Here is a 20,993-nt window from a genome sequence, read left to right as displayed (position 1 = left end):
AAGCCTTGGCACAGCACAGCACAACATAGGACTCTGACCTCAAACCCTTTTAGGATGAACCATAATGGAGATTGGAATCCAGGCCCTCTCATCCTACATCAGCATTTCAACTCACTGGTGCTATTCTTGATGAATGGACAAAAATTACATCAGACACACTAAGGGTACTAATACTAACACAAGGGCCGACATTTTAGTAAATGAGCGCCGATTCGCTGAACCTATTAGATGGCCCCATAGTAAGGCAGTAAGGGCTGCATGGACATCGTTAGCGATGTCCATGCAGTCCTTGCCCAAACACCTGACACCATACCTCTCCCTGCTCCCAGTCTTCTCTCCTGTGCTCCGCAGCTTCCCGATCCCGGTAGCAGCAGCGTCTCAGCGGCCTGTCGGATGACAGGCCTCTCAGCCAATTATAGGCTGGGACATAGAAATGCGTGGTCGGCGCCCGACGATTTTAGGTTCATACCTAAAACAACAATCAGCTGATGATCATGCTGATCAGCTGGTCGTTGTCTCTATTACTCGGAGTGATTATCGCTTTGTGTGACTAAGAAACAACCTCATAAAAAGTCCATAAGGTTACAAACCCACTTGCCGGATCTGCAGCGAGTCTCCTTGCTGCGTTTTTGCAGGGAGACTCGCTGCAGATCCCGGCCCTATACTTTCAATAGCAGAGAAACTTGCAGCAGGGATGTACATCCCTGCTGCGATTTTGTCTGCAGCCCGCCCCATTAACCCCCCGGCCGCCGGACATTATACATTACCCGGTCCCCGTTCCTGCTTGCTTCGGGGCTCCCGGTGCTCCCGGTGCTTCGGGGCTCCCGGTGTCTTCACGGCCCGCCCGGCCAATCAGTGCGCTGCGGCGGGGCAGCGCACTGATTGGCCAGGCGGAACGTGCCGGGAGCCCGCAGCCCCCGGCCGCACGATCGCCCCGCAGCCCCCGGCCGCACGATCGCTTGCAGCCCTGCAGCCCTGCAGCTCCCGACCGCACGATCGCCCCTGATCCCGGCTCCTGCTTGCTTCAGCGGCTCCCGGCACGTTCCGCCCGGCCAATCAGTGCGCTGCCCCGCCGCAGCGCACTGATTGGCCGGGCGGGCCGTGAAGACACCGGGAGCCCCTAAGCAAGCAGGAACGGGGACCAGGTAATGTATAATGTCCGGCGGCCGGGGGGTTAATGGGGCGGGCTGCAGACAAAATCGCAGCAGGGATGTAGATCCCTGCTGCGAGTTTCTCTGCTATTAAAAGTATAGGGCCGGGATCTGCAGCGAGTCTCCCTGCAAAAACGCAGCAAGGAGAGTCGCTGCAGATCCGGCAAGTGGGTTTGTAACCTAAAAGAGTAAAACTTTTTGGTGTATTTTATATTTTACTGCTGGCATTTGGTAACTTCTACTTGCAGTGCATTTAGGCATGGAAACATATGCATGGAAAAATGCAGAAGTATAGAAAGTATAGTATTTTTCTTTTAAAATTATTTTTATTATATGTAACACATATGGAGACAAACTTTTGTTCTTTTTCCATTAGCCACCAAGATAAGGAATAGATGGACTTCAACTAGTTAACCATTAATCTTCAAGGTTCATGAGAAACATGCTTGAGAAAGATTTACTGATCTATTAAATGGAAAGGGTAAAGCAGCTGTCAGGCCATGGCAGTGACACGTGAAAGAGGCAGCGGTTTACTGACGGATGAGTTCCTGCGCTAATGTAGGCACCTGGGCTCTTTTAGATTAGTATTTATTATAACGCCAAGACATGTGCCCATTAATGCCCAGCTGGAAATAAAATAAAAAAGAATCATATAAATATTACAGAGTTCTTTATTGAAGAGCTATAAAAGGAACATACTGGTGACCGAGTACTAAAGGAACTTCTTTCTGACTTACCATAAATCTATGTGCATGGATAAAATGAAGAAAACTTGGGTAATAATATTGCCACAGGACATACACTTTGCATTACTTTTGCAATGTGACAGAGGGAGCTGTGCATCATTTTAGATTAATGTCAATCTCTAGGCAGGCATTAAGAAGTGTTATGTTTTGTAATATAATGCATAAGCAAATGGAAAGCTAATCGCTTATAGGGATTTTTATCTCTCACCCTTAATAGAAAAAACCATCAGTGATAGAAGTTAGTTCAATCCTCCACTTCTTACTACAGAAGTCACAGACAGCAGAAATGGTTAATGATTGGTCAGAACCATAAGAAATACAGGGCTAGGTACTTATGCACACGGGAGAACTACTCATAGACAACTTAGGGTGTGTTATCACAAGCACAAAAAGTGTCCATGGGAAGCGTTTCCACTTGGCTCTCACTGTGCTAAAGAGAGCATGGAGGGACAACCCTGTCGACCCTGCCATTGGCTATGTTATCACTTAGGGAACATATAGGGTGAATGCGGCTATCTTCTTAAATAGATGGATGCTAAAAAAGAACATGATCTTTATTAGCGTCCTTCTATTTAACAAGATGGCCGCATTCTCTCGTCAAATTTTCCGAAGAGTGAACATAACCATTATGTGTAACACTGTATGTTTACATTCCACCACATGTACTTTTGTCAGTTGATAAAGTAAATGGTCAAGAAAATTTTTAATCAGTAATGACTGTTAAGATTGATGTAAGAAAAAAAAACACAGGGGCGCATTCTGGTGTGATAACATCTGGTAGCGATCCCCAGATTGGAATGCACTCACCTGGGAGAGTTGTGCAATGTACTAGGCATGTACTATTAAACGCATGAACTAACTGTCACCGCAGCTATTCCCGGGTCCCACTGATGTGGTCTGGAGCAATGCAAGTAGATGATCCATGCAGGACCAATGGACCAGGAATCCCGCTTGTATGGATCAGCCCAGGTGAGAAGGTAGATGGTGCAGGACAGGATAACATCCACGCCATTCACAGTAAGCAGTAACCTGTACATATAATAGGTTTCAATCTTGTGTTTATTCAGTGCCACGCGTTTCGGCCCTTAAGGTATGAACAGGTATTTATCAAGCAAGCTACAAGGGGGATTCCTGATCCATTGGTCCCGCGTGGATCATCTCCTTGCAAGAGTGATGTAATAAATTTCCATTGGTTGGAACCTATTCCACTTACTCAAATCTCTTTAACTTTCATACAAAAATAAAGTATTTGAAAGTCACTCAACATTTTATGTTAAGTTCTATTATAAACTGATGGAAATGTAAATTCCCCTTATTTGTATATTCACTACCAATTTAAATGTACAATGGTTACGATACATCCAATAGCCTTTTCTAGCAACATATATTTTGGTAGTTAAAAGACAATAGACTTGAATATTTTAAATGAGTAAAACAAAGCAGCCATTAAGATGAAGAAGCGTCTCTATGGATAGCACTGAAAACAGCCTTCACACTCTATATCAAGAAGAATACAACCTAATTAAATTGCCTCACTGTATGCAAAAAAGTTTATGGAATCATTCACTTAGATAATCGCATTATATGGAGTAAATTAAGACACTGGTGTGAAAATGCTTCTTACTGCCCTTGACATCAGTTGAATCATTTTGCTTGGCCAAAACTAGAGAAAAGAATAACAATTTGATGTAATACTTTTTTCTTCACCACTTTTGGAACAGTAAAAATGTACAACGCACATTAAAATAGAATTAGAATAGAACAGAATTCACAAGAGACTTTCCAACCATATGTTGAACAGCATGTAAATCCGCTATAGTATTCATATACACCTGACGAAGAACTAACTTGTCTGCAATATATACACATATTAAAGCAAATGTTACATTTGTTTAATCTTGTTTTATCAAAAATAAATAAATAAACAATGCTAAAAATATTAGAGGGCATATTTACCAGCATTGGAATATTCAGAAAATGATCTCAAGGTTTTAGTGCATCGCTTTGATTGTTTTTCTGTGTGAATATACGCATGAAAAACTATTCTAAAATGTTGTAACTTTCACCCTGGCAATATGTGCTCATAACAGGGTGAGAATCCTGAGCATAGGGTGAACATCATGACCGGATTTAATTAGAATATAATAACGGTCACAGATAACACGGGAAATCAATGATACACTAGAACCGCTTACCTTCTTCTCATTCCCTCTTCCCAACGGTAACAACAGTGATTGGTCACTAGACTGCAGAACCAAGTTTCACCTTTAGCAATTACCTTTCCTGAGTCCTAACAATGGCTCCAAGGCACTCAGATCCCCCAGCGCTTATGGGAGGGCAGAATGGGTAGTAGTAGTCTTGAATAGTGTTGACGCAGATGTCAAACTGTTGGGGTTTGACACTGTTCTCTGAACCCAAATGCCTGGCATTTGACTACCAGCGGATGTATCCATGTTTTTCTGGCAGCCCTATGGTGGCATGCAGGCTCTCCAGCGGCCAGGAGTCAAATTATGAGCATTTGGGTTCAGAGAACCATGTCACAGTATGTCACGGCCGCGGCGGCGGCCCGTGTTCCGGGCCACCGCCACGACCTCCTCCTGCCCCATGCAGCCGCCGGGGTCCTTGTGCAGGGACCCGGTGCTGCTGCTAGTTCGGCCCCTGGGGGCGCCTCACCTCTCCTCCGCTCCTGTCTCCGTCTGTGCCGGCCGGCGCGCGCGTCCCCGCCTCCTAGGGCGCGCGCGCGCCGGCTGTCTCAGATTTAAAGGGCCAGTCCGCCCTTAATTGGTTAGTTGCACCAATCACTCCCTATAAATCCCAGCATGCCCTGTCCCTTGTGTTGGAGCCTCTACATGCTTCCCATAGCGTTTGGCCCAGCCCCCTGTTGTTCCTGATTCCTATCCGCTACCTGGTCCCAAGTCCTTGTTCCTGATACCTATCCGCTACCTGGTCCCTAGTCCTTGTTCCTGGTTCCTGCTCCCCTGTCACTTCATTGCTCCTGTGTTCAGCCTGTCACCTGCGGTTACGCCTACAGACCTCTGCCAGCACCATCTCCTGCCTACTGCTCCTGCCACGCCTCGCCTGCCGTCACTAGCAACCAAGCCAGGGGTAGCGACCTGGGGGTCGCCTGCCGCAGCAAGTCCATCCCGCCTTGCGGTGGGCTCTGGTGAAAACCAGCGGCCCCTTAGACTCCGCTCCCTGGTGAGGTTAGTGCCATCGCTGGTGACGGTCCAGTGGATCCACTACTCCAGGCGTTACACAGTACTGCCGGATGAACTTCATGTGCGCTGAATTGGGATCTGGGCGCATCCGTGTGCACCTGTATCCCAATTCACCATAGCACACAATGGAAAGTGCGGCCGGAGCCACACTCTCGATTGTGTTAGCTGTCAGTGTTGTGCAGACGCTATTCAATGAATAGCGGCCGCACAAAACTGACTTGTCAGTTATTCCTGCGGCCGCTAGGGATCATGGCCGGAGTAGATACTATGGGGGAGATTTATGAAAGGGTATAAATGTACACCTGGGGGGACATGTATGAAAAGGCGTAAAATGCCTTTTTTAGGCACAGATTGGGCAAATCGGCAGAAAAATATTTGCAAATGGTATTTTTGTGAATATTTTTTTCGCATCTGCCCCATCTGCGCCACCTTCACCAGTGGGGCAGAGAGGGGGCGTTACGGTGGGAGCGGCTGCACACAGAGGGGACGCGGCCTCTGAGTGCACCGCTTTTATCGTTTTTGCTGATGGAGAAATGATACTGAAACCTACGCCAGCTCTGAGCTGGCTTAGGTTTCAAAATTGTTGCACGAACGGGCCCCTTGCGATCAGGATTTATGTAGAGGCAATGCGCCTCTACATAAATCCTCTGAGCTCTGGAGCTGCGGGGACATTTGTAAGCCTGGCGTAAAAAACGCCGGACTTCATAAATGTCCCTCTTGGTGTAAACTGCCCCCAGCAACCAATCACAGCTCAGCTTTCAGCTCTGGTACAATAAAAGAGGAGCTGTGATTGGCTGCTGTGGGCAGTTAACACCAGGTGTATACTTACACTCTTTCATAAATCTCCCTCAATGTGTATAGACACCGGCCGGGATTCCCCCTGACTGCAGTGCAACATAAGTTTTCTATTAATCACGGCCATTGTTGCAAATAGACAACGGCCGTGATTAATAGAAAAGCGTGGCTTTAAACTGTACTGAGATTCCATATTAGAAGCCTATAACCACTTATTATTTTTTACAGATTTGTGCAACAAGGAGCTGTGATACAGTCGTGTGAATGCGCCATTAATGAGGCAAATCAGTTCTGGATATCTAATGTACCTGTTTGAATGTAGAGTTGTACAGCACACACGTCACTGGCTTCTCATGGCTTGTAACTCTTTTACTAGCCTCCTTTCTCATCTCCAGCACTGACAGCTGATTGTTAAAGGACAGAAATAGACGTCCATGGGGCTCATAGAAATAGAAGGACAGTTGAAATTCCAGAGTTTTGGGGAAGATTCCAGCTATGCGTTGTATGCACACCTGATGATGAATATCCCAGACCCGCAACACCTGCAAGATATCACATACTGCAGTTGTAAATCACTTGCAAGGTCTTGACTGCGAGTTACACAGGTGTAGTTTCATAAAGTTACATTAATACTGAAGATGCAAGGAAGGATGGAAGGAAATTGTGTAAAAAATAAATAAATAACAGATTGTGAAAACTAGTAACAAAGCAAAATATAATACTAGTGACAAATCCTCTGCAGGCAGATACTTGGTGATATACAGATATTGCAAGCATTTTACCCACTATTATAAATAGCCATTCTCACCTTGTCTTTAGAAAAGCTAAACAACTGTTTGCGGCTGGCAATGAACTTAACAATGATCACACTGGCCATGTTGCCTTGCAGAATTCCGGTGGGTTTGGAGACAACATATGGGTTCCATAGACAAATCTTGTGATCAATTCCAGCAGTTGCTATTATTTAAAAAAAAAAAAAAAAGAAAGAAAAAAATAAGTAAATGAGTATAATGTTGATAACCAAGACAGCAGGTTTCATATCTATACTTCATATGCATACATTTAATATCCAATCGCTATCTGGTAGGCTAGGCTGGATTGTAGCATGTTAATCATGTTAAGTCATTAGAGGAGACTTACTAGGCAATGTGAGGCAGATTTTTAGTGACAATCACAGTAAATAACTGGCCTCATATGTAATCTTTAAGACATTTGTGGTTATGTTCCCACAGCGTCAAAAATATTGAAAAGGTGACTGATTTCCATCTTTAAAACGTCAGTTTTTGCCACGATTTAACTGACTGCAATGGCAATGCATTGAAGTCAATGGTAAGACGGACGTCCAATGCACACAATGTATTGAATAACGCACATTTTTGCCACGGGCGTCAAAATAATGAACATGAATGAATGAATGAATGAATGAATGAATGAATCATTATTTTCGGACGTCTTTTGCAAACAGCGGTCATTTTTTTTATTAGTTGCTCACACACAGTTTTTCTTTTTCCACCATTCTTTCTCCTTTTTTACTATTAAATTCAATGGACTTTACACCTAAAATAAAGGACGTTATTTTAAATGGAGCTGAAAAAACGTTGTGTGAACATAGCCTATGTTTGTTAAGTTTTGAAAAGTGTTAAGAGAAATATGTGTCGTACATGAAAAAAATGTGCCATATGTATTAAATATGCACCACTGAGGTAATATGCATGTATCTCAATAAATCAAGTGCCCTGCAGCAGCCTTAGAAATCTATACTAGCTCTGGGCTGCCATATATTTCTACTATAACTTATACCTGTTATTATAGTAAATCGGGTGCAGAAGGAGACCAAACCCGATCATACAATGCCGCATTCCCGTGTCTGCCCATCAGATGTATGGAGTGTGCACCGAATAAAGGTACAGTTATCCATTTTGTTCAAAAATTTGTCACTATTTGCAGTCTATGCCAAGGTGCAGAGATGTGCAAAAAAAGAGCCCGTGGAGCCTCATTGAAGAGTCTCAAAACACAGGACAAGCCAGATATCCCTCCAGGAAGGACCCAGCCAAGGGGCAGCTCCTGTTTGGAAACCACCAAAACCACCATATTAAGTGGCCCTATAAGTCATTGTAATGACAAGGGATAAACCAAGGCTAGGTAACCATCCACATACAGCTGTTTCGGGGTGTTGCCCCTCATCAGTGTGGAGCAGGATTTTGGAGCAGGGATGATAATTCCCCCTAATATATTATCCTACATGTGGCATTATAACAAATCTAGCAATATATATATATATATATATATATATATATATATATATATATATACACACACATATATATATATATATATATATATATATATATATATATATATATATTAAAATATTTTACAATACTTTCCCACCTTCTTCTGTTTTCTTGTTTTTGACAGTACAAAAGTATGAAAGTCAATTTCACCATATTTAAAGGGAGTCTGTCACCATGAAAGTGCCGTTTAATCTACTATCATCATGCTAGGAGAAGGAGGTGATGATATACAGTTTTGCATTGAAAGATTTAGTATAACTGGTAATTTACTATATGAAATCCCTTCTCTTTTTGGGCTTAGTACTTTAGTGGGTGATCTCACTCAATGATTGACAGCTTGATAGCCTCCCCAGTATGCACATCCATACAGAGATAGCTGTTAGTTCAAAAAAGTTCAACCCACAGTGTACAATGGTTATCTAGTATTACACATATGACATTTTCATGAAAAGAATGCCTTCCCCCTCGTTTCTTTCCCCCATGTCAGCAGTGACTGTCAAGCATGTCTACATCAGTCAATTTTTGCACTGTTTGTACAAATAGTGTACTGGATCTTCCTCCATTTTATACTGCTCTTAAAAGGGCTAAATAGTAAAGGTCCTATTCCACGGAACGATAATTATTCATAAACTCGCTCCAACGACCGCTCGTTAGCGATAATCGCTTTATGGAATTGGTGTAAACAAGCGAACGACAAAGGCAAAATCGTTATATTGTCGTTAAAAATTTTTTTTCATCATGTCGAAAAAAAATCGTAGGTCTTTGAAAGATAATTCGCTAATCGGTTTGTAAAATTATAAATCTTTCAGTCGTTCGTAAAAAGGTTTAAAAAAAGTAGGTGTGCCGTATGGTCATGATCACCCCGGCAAACGTTTTAAACTACCATGTAATGACCGCAAAATAATCATTACACTACATATATTGTTCACGTTATGTGTTATTGTTCGCTAAAAAAAAAATCGTTTAGTGATCGTTAACGAGCGGTCTTTGGAGCGAGTTTATGAACGATAATTGTTCAGTGGAATAGGGCCTTAAGAGTCCACGTCACCTATAATAATAATAATAATAATAATTAATAATAATAAAAGTTACACAACCACTGTACGGTCCCTAACACAACCTAAAAGTGCTGTGTAAAGTACCGTACATGTCTATATAAGTCAATGTCTGAGCATGATGCACAGTGACTAGTCAATAAAGCCCTAGCTAAATCCCACAAGTACACTGCAGAAGTTTCAACAATTAATGTAGGCATCAGAAAACAGCACACGGACATCCCTGTACATAATGCATCGCACATACCAACAAAGCAAGCGGTAAAGCAAACTACTAAGTATTGCCATTATATGGCAAATAGACTTTAGCCAGGCAAAGCTTGGTTCAGACATTTTCTCAAGAAAGATTACAAAGGATCAAAAGCTTTTCTGTCCAGCCACCTTATATTCCAAAAACAATGAAGCCCTGTAATTACCTCCTAAGCCACAATGAGCTTTGAATGCTAAAGGTTTCAAACACGGAAGCCCAGCATCAGCATTTATAGGAAAATTATCTCTCTCCAAACAAAACACATTCATGTAAATATTTTAACACTGTTTGGGCCAAATAATTGTAAAATATGGACACTGCAAGAGTGCACTCAAGCGGGATGCTGAGCAATGACAGCTATTCATTCTATTAGTATAGATATAGGAAGCTGGAAAGCACACGGCAGTCTCCAGAGCAGCAGGCAGGCAGATAATACATTCACACTCCATGGATATATTCACGTTTTGTCAATAAGCGTAAGGCATGGAAGGGTTTGAAAATGTTATCCCCATAAATAAATAACATGACATGAATTAACTTGTGTCCTGTACACTTCTATACATTTGTAGATGCAGCAGACGTCTAGTGTTATCTTTGGTGCTGAAAGGTCTCTTTTCCTTCAGTTTTCCAGCAGTCTGGCTTTCCTTTTACCTCTTTTTTCAGCCAATATTAGAGCAATGCCCAATCCTCACATATAAGGCTCAGTGTCCAGTGTTATTTCATCCACACCATTTTAAAGATCATTAACAGGCAAGTATTAATATAATGAATTGCATCATGTTATGGAGAAAAGCAGCCTGAAGGGCTTGATCTACAAAGAATATTGATTATAGTTTAAAGGACAAGTGCCATGAAAAACTTTTTCCCAGTAATTGAAGCACATTACAGAGTTCAATAACTCTGTAATGTGCTTCAATCACCTATCTGCCTCCCTTCCCTGTCTTTTCCCCCCTCCACCCCCCACCAGGAAGTGTCCTAACTCACACAGACCTAATGACTGCCGTCACCGTCACCAGGCAGCTCCTTCTTGTGAGGATGAGTCATCAGCAGGATGGCTGCTCTAGGTCCTGTTACACCAGCCTCCCCCTCCCCAGTCCAAGTGATGGCTTGCAGTTGTTCAGCCAATGGGAGCTGAGCAAGCTGAGTCACCTGACAAGGCAGGGGAGGGGGGGGGGGGCTAGTGTAACAGGAGAAGGAGCTGAGAGAAGAGCTTGGTGACGGTGACAACAGTAATTAGGCCTGTGTGAGTTTCTTACACTTCCTGGTGGGGGGTGGAGGGGGAAAAGACAGGGAAGGGAGGCAGATAGGTGATTGAAGCATATTACACAGTTATATAACTTTGTAATGTCCCAAAGTAAAAAGTCACAGTGCCTGCACTAAAAAACACTGAGAAAAGAAGTGGAATTGTGGAGTACACAGTGGGTATAGCGTTGTGGATCTGGGGATCGTTGTGCTGCTCTCTATAGCAAAGGTTCGTGATATACCATACACATGTAGAAAAACAAGAGCGCACTCACCCCATAAAATGTCTTCATCTTTATTGATTCATCATTGGTTTAAAGCCATCCATGTATAGTCGGGTGGTAGAAAACACCAATACACTTAGATCACAGAAGACGTCTTCTGTGACCTAAGTGTATTGGCGTTTTCTACCACCCGACTATACATTGATGGCTTTTAACCAATGATGAATCAATAAAGATGAAGACATTTTACGGGGTGAGTGCGCTCTTATTTTTCTACATGTGTATGGTAACTTTGTAATGTGCTTCAATTACTGGGAAAAAGTTTTTCATGGCACTTGTCCTTTAAGGCCACGTTCACACTATGTTATGTTGTGGTGTCCCTCTGTTATTCCTAATAGAAATGTATCACTCAATGCCCAACTGGTTGTTGTCAGTTGGGGAGGGGGTGTCTCTAGACTGTCAGCTCTGATTGGATAGTGTCAGACTATGATGTTATATCAAAGATGTTATGCTGACCTCTCCGTGCTCCTTCAGTATTTTCCTGTCATGCCCTTGGGTCCCTCAATGACCAGAGACCCTGCTGCAGACTAACCTGACTCTGTTGTGACAGCCCACTGGAACAGTGCTGCGGCCAATGATTGGCTAAGGGTTTGCTGTGGTGGCTGTGGTCAGCAGGGGACGCAGAGGCACGGCAAAAGGACACAGAGGAAGCGTGAAGAGGTAAGCATAACATCTTTGTATATACTGAGGCCAGAGTACGCCTTTAAAGCAAGGGCTGCACAGACTACGCTAATGATGTCCGTGCAGCCCTGCTCGCATGATTATCAAGCCGTGGGATAAGCGTGTACCGACCTAGCAGATCAGCGCTCTGATTAACCCCTGTATTGTGCTGTGTAATACGGCTTTAAGGCTGCGTTCACACTACGTATATTTCAGTCAGTATTTTTCAGTCAGTATTGCAACCAAAACCAGGAGTGGATTAAAAACACAGAAAGGATCTGTTCACACAATGTTGAAATTGAGTGGATGGCCGCCATATAACAGTAAATAACGGCCATTATTTCAATACAACAGCCGTTGTTCTAAAATAACAGCAAATATTTGCCATTAAATGGCGGCCATCCACTCAATTTCAACATTGTATGAACAGATCCTTTCTGTGTTTTTAATCCACTCCTGGTTTTGGTTGCAATACTGACTGAAATATACGTAGTGTGAACGCAGCCTAAAGTGTTATAAGCATGCTGTGTGACATGTGGTGTTGTCCAGGGAGGATAGCAAAGAGGACACAGTTTCCAGTATGGAAACTTTAATGCAATAATTTACAAAGAAAATTAAATAAATAAAAATTTTTTTATGTGTTTAAAAACGATGAATTATGAATAGGTCCTTTTCTGACAATAGATTCCCTTTAAGATATTCCAAGAGCCATGCAGTATGCATGCATCTGCTCAACATTTTTGTGCAGATGCAAACTATGTAATCATAGGACGGGGAAATGTAATTGTGTTTTTATGTATGTAATGCCACTTTGCTTTCCATCATCTCGGCAGTCAATTCTTTTTACGGTATATGTGGCCATTAATCATATCAGCTGTCTTTTCAATGCTTTTAGTGAAATCATACCTCTAGGTCCAATGTATAACCAAAATATATAGCTGCATCTAGCTCACTAGAAATATCAAGCACACCTTGTCCATGCTAATCATAAGTTATATCTGGACCAGAGGCGCATCACAGTGTTGCCTAGAGTAAGGAGCGTATGATGTATGTGAAATAAAATGGCGTTGCTATAGCGACAGTCTGAGAATTCTCGCACTATTGTAACAATTTGTTTTTGAATCAAATTTGATTACATTTTTATGGACGCTATAAACTCACAGAAGTGGTTTTCAATTCTATTTGCATGGACAATTCTTAATCCTGTAAAAATTGTCTAAATAGATGGAGTACCCCAAGGGTGTTATCAGGGCAGTACAGGCAGCACTGAGGTCACAGAACTGAATAATCCTGTCAAAATGTGGGGCCTGTTTTCTTTCACAAGTTTCGCCATAGCTTTCATCCAGACCAGAGATGTAGGTCCTACTTTTATGATAGGACGCTGACAGCAGGGTCTGGTATGTCTATTGGTGTCTATATAATATAACATCAAGTCCTCCAAAGGGCAAACTACCCTTTGCAATTGTCCTAACTTCTCAATCACTATAGACAATACACCCTTTTAGAACACTAATATAGTTGTCTTAATATTGACACAATTTAACATTTACATTTAAAGGGGTTATCCAGCGTTAGAAAAAGATGGACCCTTTTTTTCTAGAGACAGCACCACTCTTGTCTGCAGTTCAGGTGTGTTTTTCAGTTAAGCTTCATTCACTTCAATGGAACTGAATTGCAAAACCCCGCCGAAGCTAGAAACAATAATCTTGCTGTCTCTGGAAGAAAGTGGCTTTTTCTAATGCTGGATAACCCCTTTAAGAAATATCTACACTAAAGTAACTTTTAGAGGTTAATTTTAGAAGTGAAGTGATTGAGTACACAGAGCCATGAACTGCTTGTTTGGAAAAATGGTTATTGCTGCCCATATCCATCTATGAGCACTATGACTGATTAAAATTATGGGACCGAAGCAAGAGGCTGCACTACTGCAGAGAGTGGATGTGAGTGGCTGTTCCTCTCCCAGGCCTAGTCTATATAATCAGTGATAACATGGTGCCATAACAGCCAAACCCCTGTCTGTGTTTAAGTATTGCTTGTTGTGCTATGTGTCCAGGGAATCTTCCATTTTTCGTAAATTCTCCCATCTTACATGCACCCTACCCTCTAATCTGTTGATCACAGTCAATGGCTGCAGTCTCTCCTCTGTCCCATAAATCCAGTGCCTTGGGGGTCATCTTAGGTTCTTTTCTGTCATTGAAACCACACATCTAGACTCCAACTCCTCTCACCTTTACCTTAAAAACATTTCCCGAATCCGCTCTCTCCTTAAAGTGTCACTGTCATTATAACTTTCAAAATCTAAATCAACAGTAGATGTGATATAAGGCAAGTTTGCAATTTACAATTTTTTTTTTTTTTAGTTAGCATAGAAAACACGGCACTTCTTGTTTTCTCTTTTTCTTTCTCAAAAAACAGGAAACAGTCAGAAAACAGAAGTCCTGTATATCTCAGGTCATCTGAGCACTCACAGAGAGAAGGCAGTCATGTGATTGATGGACACATTGAGCCGTGACAATCTGTACTGGCCAGAATTCCTGTGTTAAGTCTGTTTTTTCCAACCAGAACCAGTCAGAAAATCTTCCTTCAGGAGACTGGACCTGGATTTCTGGTAAGTTCAGCTTTGTTTTACAGCATGATAACAACAACAAAAATAATGAATGTATATTGCAAACTTGCTCTATATTACATCTACTGTTGTCAGGGATGGACAAACACAACCAGGGCCCTTATCTGAACCCACCCACTGTCCCTGCCTAATTGCCTCAGTCGACCCTAGGCGGTCGCGGTCAACCACGAAGACGTTCCCTGCACTGAGTACGTGGGACACAAAACACGACAGACAGACAAACACAATAGAGAATAGTGAACAAGCTAGGTCAAACCACACGGGCAACGCAGTACAAAATCGGCACAAAAAGAATAGTCACGGGTCAGGCGGGAAGTCGGGAACACGAGTAAGCAGGCAGAAGGGAATTAGGACGGGAAATGCAGAAATAGACTGGGGAGAGCTGGGACCAGAGGTTACCTAATAGCCAGCGATATTACACTGGCTAACACTTTACTATATACTGGACCAGGAGCCCGGACCAAAGGCTGATTGGTCCTGCCTCCTGAGTCAAGCCGTACTGCAGCTGATGCACTGCAGACTGAGTGGCCGGGTTATCCGTCACTCAGTCTGAGTGCAGTACTCTCAGCTGTGTGCGGGCCAGCCGGCCAGCAGTCACGTGAGTCCACGGCGCCCCTGGTTGCTAGGGACGCCGTCGGGTCTCCGTGACGTCACTCGGCTCCGGCGAGCGGATCAACGGCACGCTCCCAAGCCGAGCTGGAGGCAGACGCCGCTGGATCACGGTGAGGTAAGTTCCTGACAACTGTTGATTTAGATTTGGAAAGTTAACCCTGATCTCCTAGTACCGACCCTCATGCAATCTCCAATACATACAAGACCCTCGTCAGTGTTCTCCCCTTGTCCACTCCTCACACATCAACCATCTAGATTTTTAGACACATTTATTATGTGAAACTATTTAGAAAAAATGTGCAAATTCATCATACATCATGCGATAATATGATACATTTTGTAAAATTGAAACTATATGGGAAAATTAAAAGGTAAAGTTACAAATGATAAATTTACCCCAAAGTCTTTTCAGCACTGTGGTATCTCATAGAACTCAAAAAGGAACATGTCATCAAAATTTTGTAGACCTACCTTCAATATCTGATTGGTGGTGAATCTGATCCGACTCCCAGTCCCCCCCCCTCCCTCCCTTATACCCAACAAATCAGCTGATTGAAGGGACCTGTCCCAGTTTCTTTCCTTCCTACCAGGCACATACTGTATTGCTGTATTGCAGTGGGGAGAGTTGCAATATCAGGTACAGCAGCTATAGAGTGTCTGGTAGGGATTAAAGCTGCTGATCAAATATTGATGACCTAACCTAAGAATATTTACTAATAAAAACTCCTTGAAAATGCCTTTAATACACACTAAAATTTCTTTTATATATGCTTCCTGTGTGATAAAACGTGGACCCTGGGCTCTACAGAAACCATTTGACAATTGTAGCGGTGAAGGTAAAGGACTTTCTGCAGAAAGGGAAATGTAGAACAAATTACCTTACCTTGTTATTCCTAAATTCTGCCATAAAAAAACGAATTAGTGCTGCCCTATTCAGTTTTTCAGGGCTGATACATACCAATTATGTTTAGTCCCGAATCATAGTCAAAGCCATTAATTCCTTTAGTAATGTTCAGAGAGGTTGTCCTCAGATGGGCTTTTCCTTTTTCTCTCCAGGCCAGAATTACAGTGTTATTGTCACTTGTAGTACATGACAGAAATGCCTCTAAGTGAGAGCTGTAAGTAACTGAGAGCGAATACAGAAATATCCTCATTAGGTTAGCGCAAGATGTTCCATCAAGCAGAGTGTCGCAGGAACGAAAAATGTCAAGCAAATCCAAAAATGATCTTTATTACCATGACGGATTGGAAATGTTAGAAGTGTACCACAGTTACTTTAAGGTCAATTAAGAAGCTGTCATCTTTTTAATCAAACCCTTCCTACTGAACCAAAACATTTCTGGAAGCGATCTGTAGAAGTGCGCTGCCGCGTTCTGTGACTTTATTACACCATAATGCATGGAACATGCCTTTTCTAAATGTACTGGAAATAGGAATATCAATCAGGAGGTTTTAGGTCAAGAGAGACAGGAGATTTCAGGTACAGCTCTCTGAGCAATTAGATTACAATATTTCTGCAATGATAACAGAGTAGTATTGTCAGATTGGAAGGAGAATAATGTTACTTGAAGCAATTCAAGCAAAACCAAAGCCTATCCTTAACACATATCCAGTAACCTTCCTGCAGCTAAATGTAATGTGATATTGTTCACCAAGAGGAATAAAATATTGGAACATTAAAATGGCTGGGGGAATTTAGCCATTCAATCTTATTTTTATTAAACTGTCTATTGCCTCTTGAAAAGTTCAATGCAGCAGTAGCCAGCTGTAACCTACTAACCATATAAGCCATGCTGCATCGGGATGCTTCACATCTACTGGCTCTCTGTGGTTGTTACATCTAGATTAATCTAGCATCTGTGGACTACCTCTTATTTATCTGTGTCAATGTAGAAAAACTAGCTATTGTATGGAAAACCTGTCTATTCTATTGAAATAATCAGTAAGCTGCTGTTGATGGATCTTTTATGTTTCTTCTATTGAAGCATAATAAGAATCATCAGAAGTAACTAAACTAATCAGTTTCCAGGGAGCTTGTTTTATACTGCACAAGGTAAATATTACTAAAAAGTTAATGAAGCTATGCTATAAAGCTGCTGATGAGTAAATATTAGTCACAGAGGGTCCTTTACGGTGGTCATACGGATAAGATAAAAGTAGGTTGAGCAACCATTATAAACAACCATTTCACAAATGCATCCGTAAGCATTTTAAGCCATATCGGGTGTTAGAGATGGTTGAGAACGGCCATATGTGATCAATGTCACTGGGCGAAGCCTTAGCACAGCCATATAGCACTGCAGATAAGGTAATATGGCTGGCTATGGCTGCATGCAACAAACTGCAATGCCTCATTCACATCCTTGATGGTATGAAGGGGAATGCAATCATTTGTCTTATGTTGAAAGCTAATAAGAGCATCGTCCTTGCAAATGAGTTCATTTCTAGAAGTGCTCATACGAATGACTTAGCTCATCACCTTGTCGCACCCAGTTGTTTTCATGAAGTTCATGTTTTGTGATAGAGCAACATTTGTGGAATCCGCTGACCAATTCTTTCCAGGTAATGTACAGAGTAGTCTGTTGGTCCTCTGTAGAATTAGCTGGTCGCTCAAACAAGGATATCATAGCTGTTGTGAAACAGATAGCCTGGACCTATAAAGATAAGGAGTGCTTTAGCACAGTCTTTACCAGACAATGACATTGTAAGCAGCTCACAAGGGAACATGGATAACATAAAGCTAAGAAATTCTCTTTATTCCTTGCTGTACCTGCCCATTGACATCTCCAAATGTAAGAATAGCATCATTGCCATCATCTGGGTTGTGCCAGTAATCCATGCATAATGGGGTAGCAGGTAATCCTTGCAGTTTATACTGGCAAAACAGGTCCTGCTTGGAACTGAGATCATAGAAACAGATTTCCTTACTGGTAAAAGCTACTGCGATCTGTGGAGAACAATGACAGTGAAAATATGGCACAAAACCATGGAATTAATAAATTGTGTGTGTGTAGGATGTGGGGTGTGTGTGGGGTGGGGTGCCACTTCAAATGCTAGGGCCCTCTACAGCAGGGATGGGGAACCTTCAGGCCCCAAGCTGTTGCAAAACTACAATTGCCGTCCTGCCTGGAGAACCAAAGCTAAAATTTTGGCTGTCCAGGCATGATGGGAATTGTAGTTTTGCAACAGCTGGAGGGACAAGGGTTCCCCATCCTTGCTGTACAGTATAAAAATTGGACTCTTCAAAACAGAATGATTTCATGGGCTCATATATGGACTGAGAACATTTAGGGATCATATGTTTCTTACAAGTAGAAGCTCACTTTAAACCCATATAATTGTTACTTTTTAACGCTTTATTTACAGAAGATGTTTTCTTAAAACAAAAATATAGCTGCAAGAGTTTGGGCTCTATGCGTCCTATGCATAGCCCCAAATCTAATTCTTCTATCCCAGATAAAAAGTAAGTTTGTTACTGTCATTTGTAAGAACTAATAATATTACCTAGAGGCATGTCAAAAGTTTTGATTTGACGGGATCTTAGGGCCCTATTCCACCAGACGATTATCATTTGCATAATCGTTAATGATTAACGATCTCAAACGACCGCTATTGCGAAAGACCTGAAAACGTTCACTCATTTCCATGGAACGATATTCGTTACTTATGATCGTAACTGCGATAGTTTTTTCTCCGCTATTTATTCGCTATTGCGTTCGTATCTATTGCGAACAACCGAACGATGTCTTATTCAATGCAAACGATTTGCGAACGAGCAACGATAAAAATAGGTCCTGGTCTTATAAAGCGATCAACGACTTCTCGTTCTATCGTTAATCGTTAATTGCATTTCAACCGAATGATTATCGTTTAGATTGGAACGATTTAAAGATAATCTGAATGATAATCGTCCGGTGGAATAGGGCCCTTAGTGTTGAGACCCCCCCCCCCCCCACACTGATCACAATATATCGCTGGGAGAAGCTATGTACTCACTGCCCAGCTCAATAGACTTATAATGGAGCTCATTTCCTGTAGTGAATTGGAGCAAGGTGAGTAAGGGAGTCATGTGAGAAATAATTGATCGGTTTCTCAGCACTATGTTTTATACTCCACTCATGAATGAATTTTTGGCAGCGCCAGGATACATTCCCAGGTACTTTTTTCTTCTCTCCACTGCATGAAACCAGGGGTCCCGACACTGGGAGAGTCCCATTTCCTGGATCTTTCGGCCGGCAGCCATCATCCAACGCTACAAGCTACCCCAAAGTGGGGTGATATGCACATAGCCCAAGGGGCTAAAAGGTGATAGTCCATCTATACTTTTAATTCACACATTTTCATGTAACAGGATTACACGAGGCACCATCCTCCCGGCTCCTTTTTTCCTCTTGTCTTACCCCCTGAATAAAGTCAATCATTCTAACCTATTTTGGTCAGACAATCCTTCTTACCTTAGCAAATGTAATTTATTGTCAATGCCAATAAAGAGAACAGATCATCAACAGTCCCATTAAATATTAATATAGTAAAAGGCATAACAACTAAGAAAACACCACTAATAATCATATCACAGTAACAAAATCTATAGTGATGTACTCTGTAAAAGGCACATATAATAATACAAAGTTACCACTGCATAGTTTTTAACACTGTGGGGCATATTTATCATCTGTGACCCTGGCGTATGCCTCAGAATAGGCGCCCCTCTTAGTAAATACGGTGGGGTGAATAGGGATGGGGCTTTATTTAAGGTCTTGATAAATTTCCCCCTATATATTTAAGCTACAGGTACATTTAGATATGTCAGGTATTGCTGAGTTACATTCGGTATAAAAAAAAAAAAGGATGGTCTACTAAACATATGGGTAGAGAGAAAGAGATCACGGGGACCTCAATAATCTAACACTGATGAATCCTGCCATGTTTAGGTGATTGTGAGGTGAGTAGGATCATTTGTGTGACTTGAGGCTTGCAACAGTTTGGAGGGACAAGTACTGAACTCTTAGGGTAAGGAGCCATAAGATGGAAGGGGGGGGCATTGCAACCCCCCAGTTTGTTTTGCCAGTGTTTAAAGCTATGGTTTTGGGGCATTAGAATATGTGTAAGTTTTGACAAGATTGAGCTGGTGAGAATAGTTTGGGGTGTAGATGTTGGTTGGGGTAGTGTGCTTGGGGCAATCTACAAGAAATACAGGAAATAAAAGAGAGCTTATTTCAGCTAGTAATAATTCCTGGAATCTTTTCTTTCACTTGGGTCATGTGATCTCACAGTGACCCCCTCAAAATTATGTGTTTCTTTGTTCTCATTGGGGTCACCATCTCAGCCAGCAGAACATCCTCTATACAGCTGCATAGACTGTTCCACTCAAGCTCTGTACGCTGATTACAAAGCACCTGTCACAGTGTTACAATTTGAGGACAGTTCAGCTTTCTTGACTACTTAGCTTATATAGAAATATATAGAGATGAGGAATATTACACTGTCCTCCCAGAGGTGGTACTGGCGTTTTATATGATGCTGTGCCCATGCATGAGAGTGATCGCAGATATGAAAAAGATAGAATGCAGCATGAAATCTGAACATCAAGATGGTAACCGATCAGAGGTCACATGACCTAGATAGTAATGAAATGTATGGATGTAGCAAAGCTGGGATGAAACAGATGACACAGCAGCAATAGTGATGATGAATATGCATTATATGGGCAAACTTAAAATTGGCATCTATGCCCTGAATTAAGTCAGGCAATATTCCTTTAAAACCCTTTGCATTAGAAATCAGTGAGCTGTCATGATTTGAGCCATATTTATATGGAAATAAGGTAATTGTTTTTTCTATAACTTTGTGTTATAGTGATTTATATCTGGGAAGAAAGCTAATGTTTTTAGCATTGGGGTAATTTTGCGCTCCTTATTGGATTAAGTGTTCTGTTGTCCGCTCTTTTAAAACCCAGGAAGTGGACCAATGAACTTTAGGTACAGGTCACTGGCTATACCGTGTTTACTTCATTTATCGGCCTTCCAGAAATGTATAATGAATGTGCTGTTTTTTTATATT

The 20,993-nt window shown here is 41.9% G+C and overlaps 1 protein-coding gene across 2 annotated transcripts in view; it reads right to left on the bottom strand.

The window, feature by feature from the left end:
* Positions 1 to 20,993, bottom strand: part of WDR49 (WD repeat domain 49) — an 81,892-nt gene that overhangs the window by 55,409 nt on the left and 5,490 nt on the right. For both annotated transcript variants that reach the window (XM_069973826.1, XM_069973827.1), the window contains exons 3-7: positions 17,704 to 17,880; positions 17,413 to 17,587; positions 15,892 to 16,059; positions 6,719 to 6,867; positions 6,219 to 6,452 (exon numbers count right to left, since the gene is read on the bottom strand). In XM_069973826.1, the coding sequence (XP_069829927.1) occupies positions 6,219 to 6,452; positions 6,719 to 6,867; positions 15,892 to 16,059; positions 17,413 to 17,587; positions 17,704 to 17,880 (903 nt within the window). The remainder of the gene's footprint in view (positions 1 to 6,218; positions 6,453 to 6,718; positions 6,868 to 15,891; positions 16,060 to 17,412; positions 17,588 to 17,703; positions 17,881 to 20,993) is intronic.

This window comes from Dendropsophus ebraccatus, chromosome 6 (assembly GCF_027789765.1).
Source record: "Dendropsophus ebraccatus isolate aDenEbr1 chromosome 6, aDenEbr1.pat, whole genome shotgun sequence".
NCBI classification, from domain to species: domain Eukaryota; kingdom Metazoa; phylum Chordata; class Amphibia; order Anura; family Hylidae; genus Dendropsophus; species Dendropsophus ebraccatus.
The sequence above is the reverse complement of the archived record's forward strand: the minus strand, read 5'-3'. Positions and strand labels throughout refer to the sequence as shown.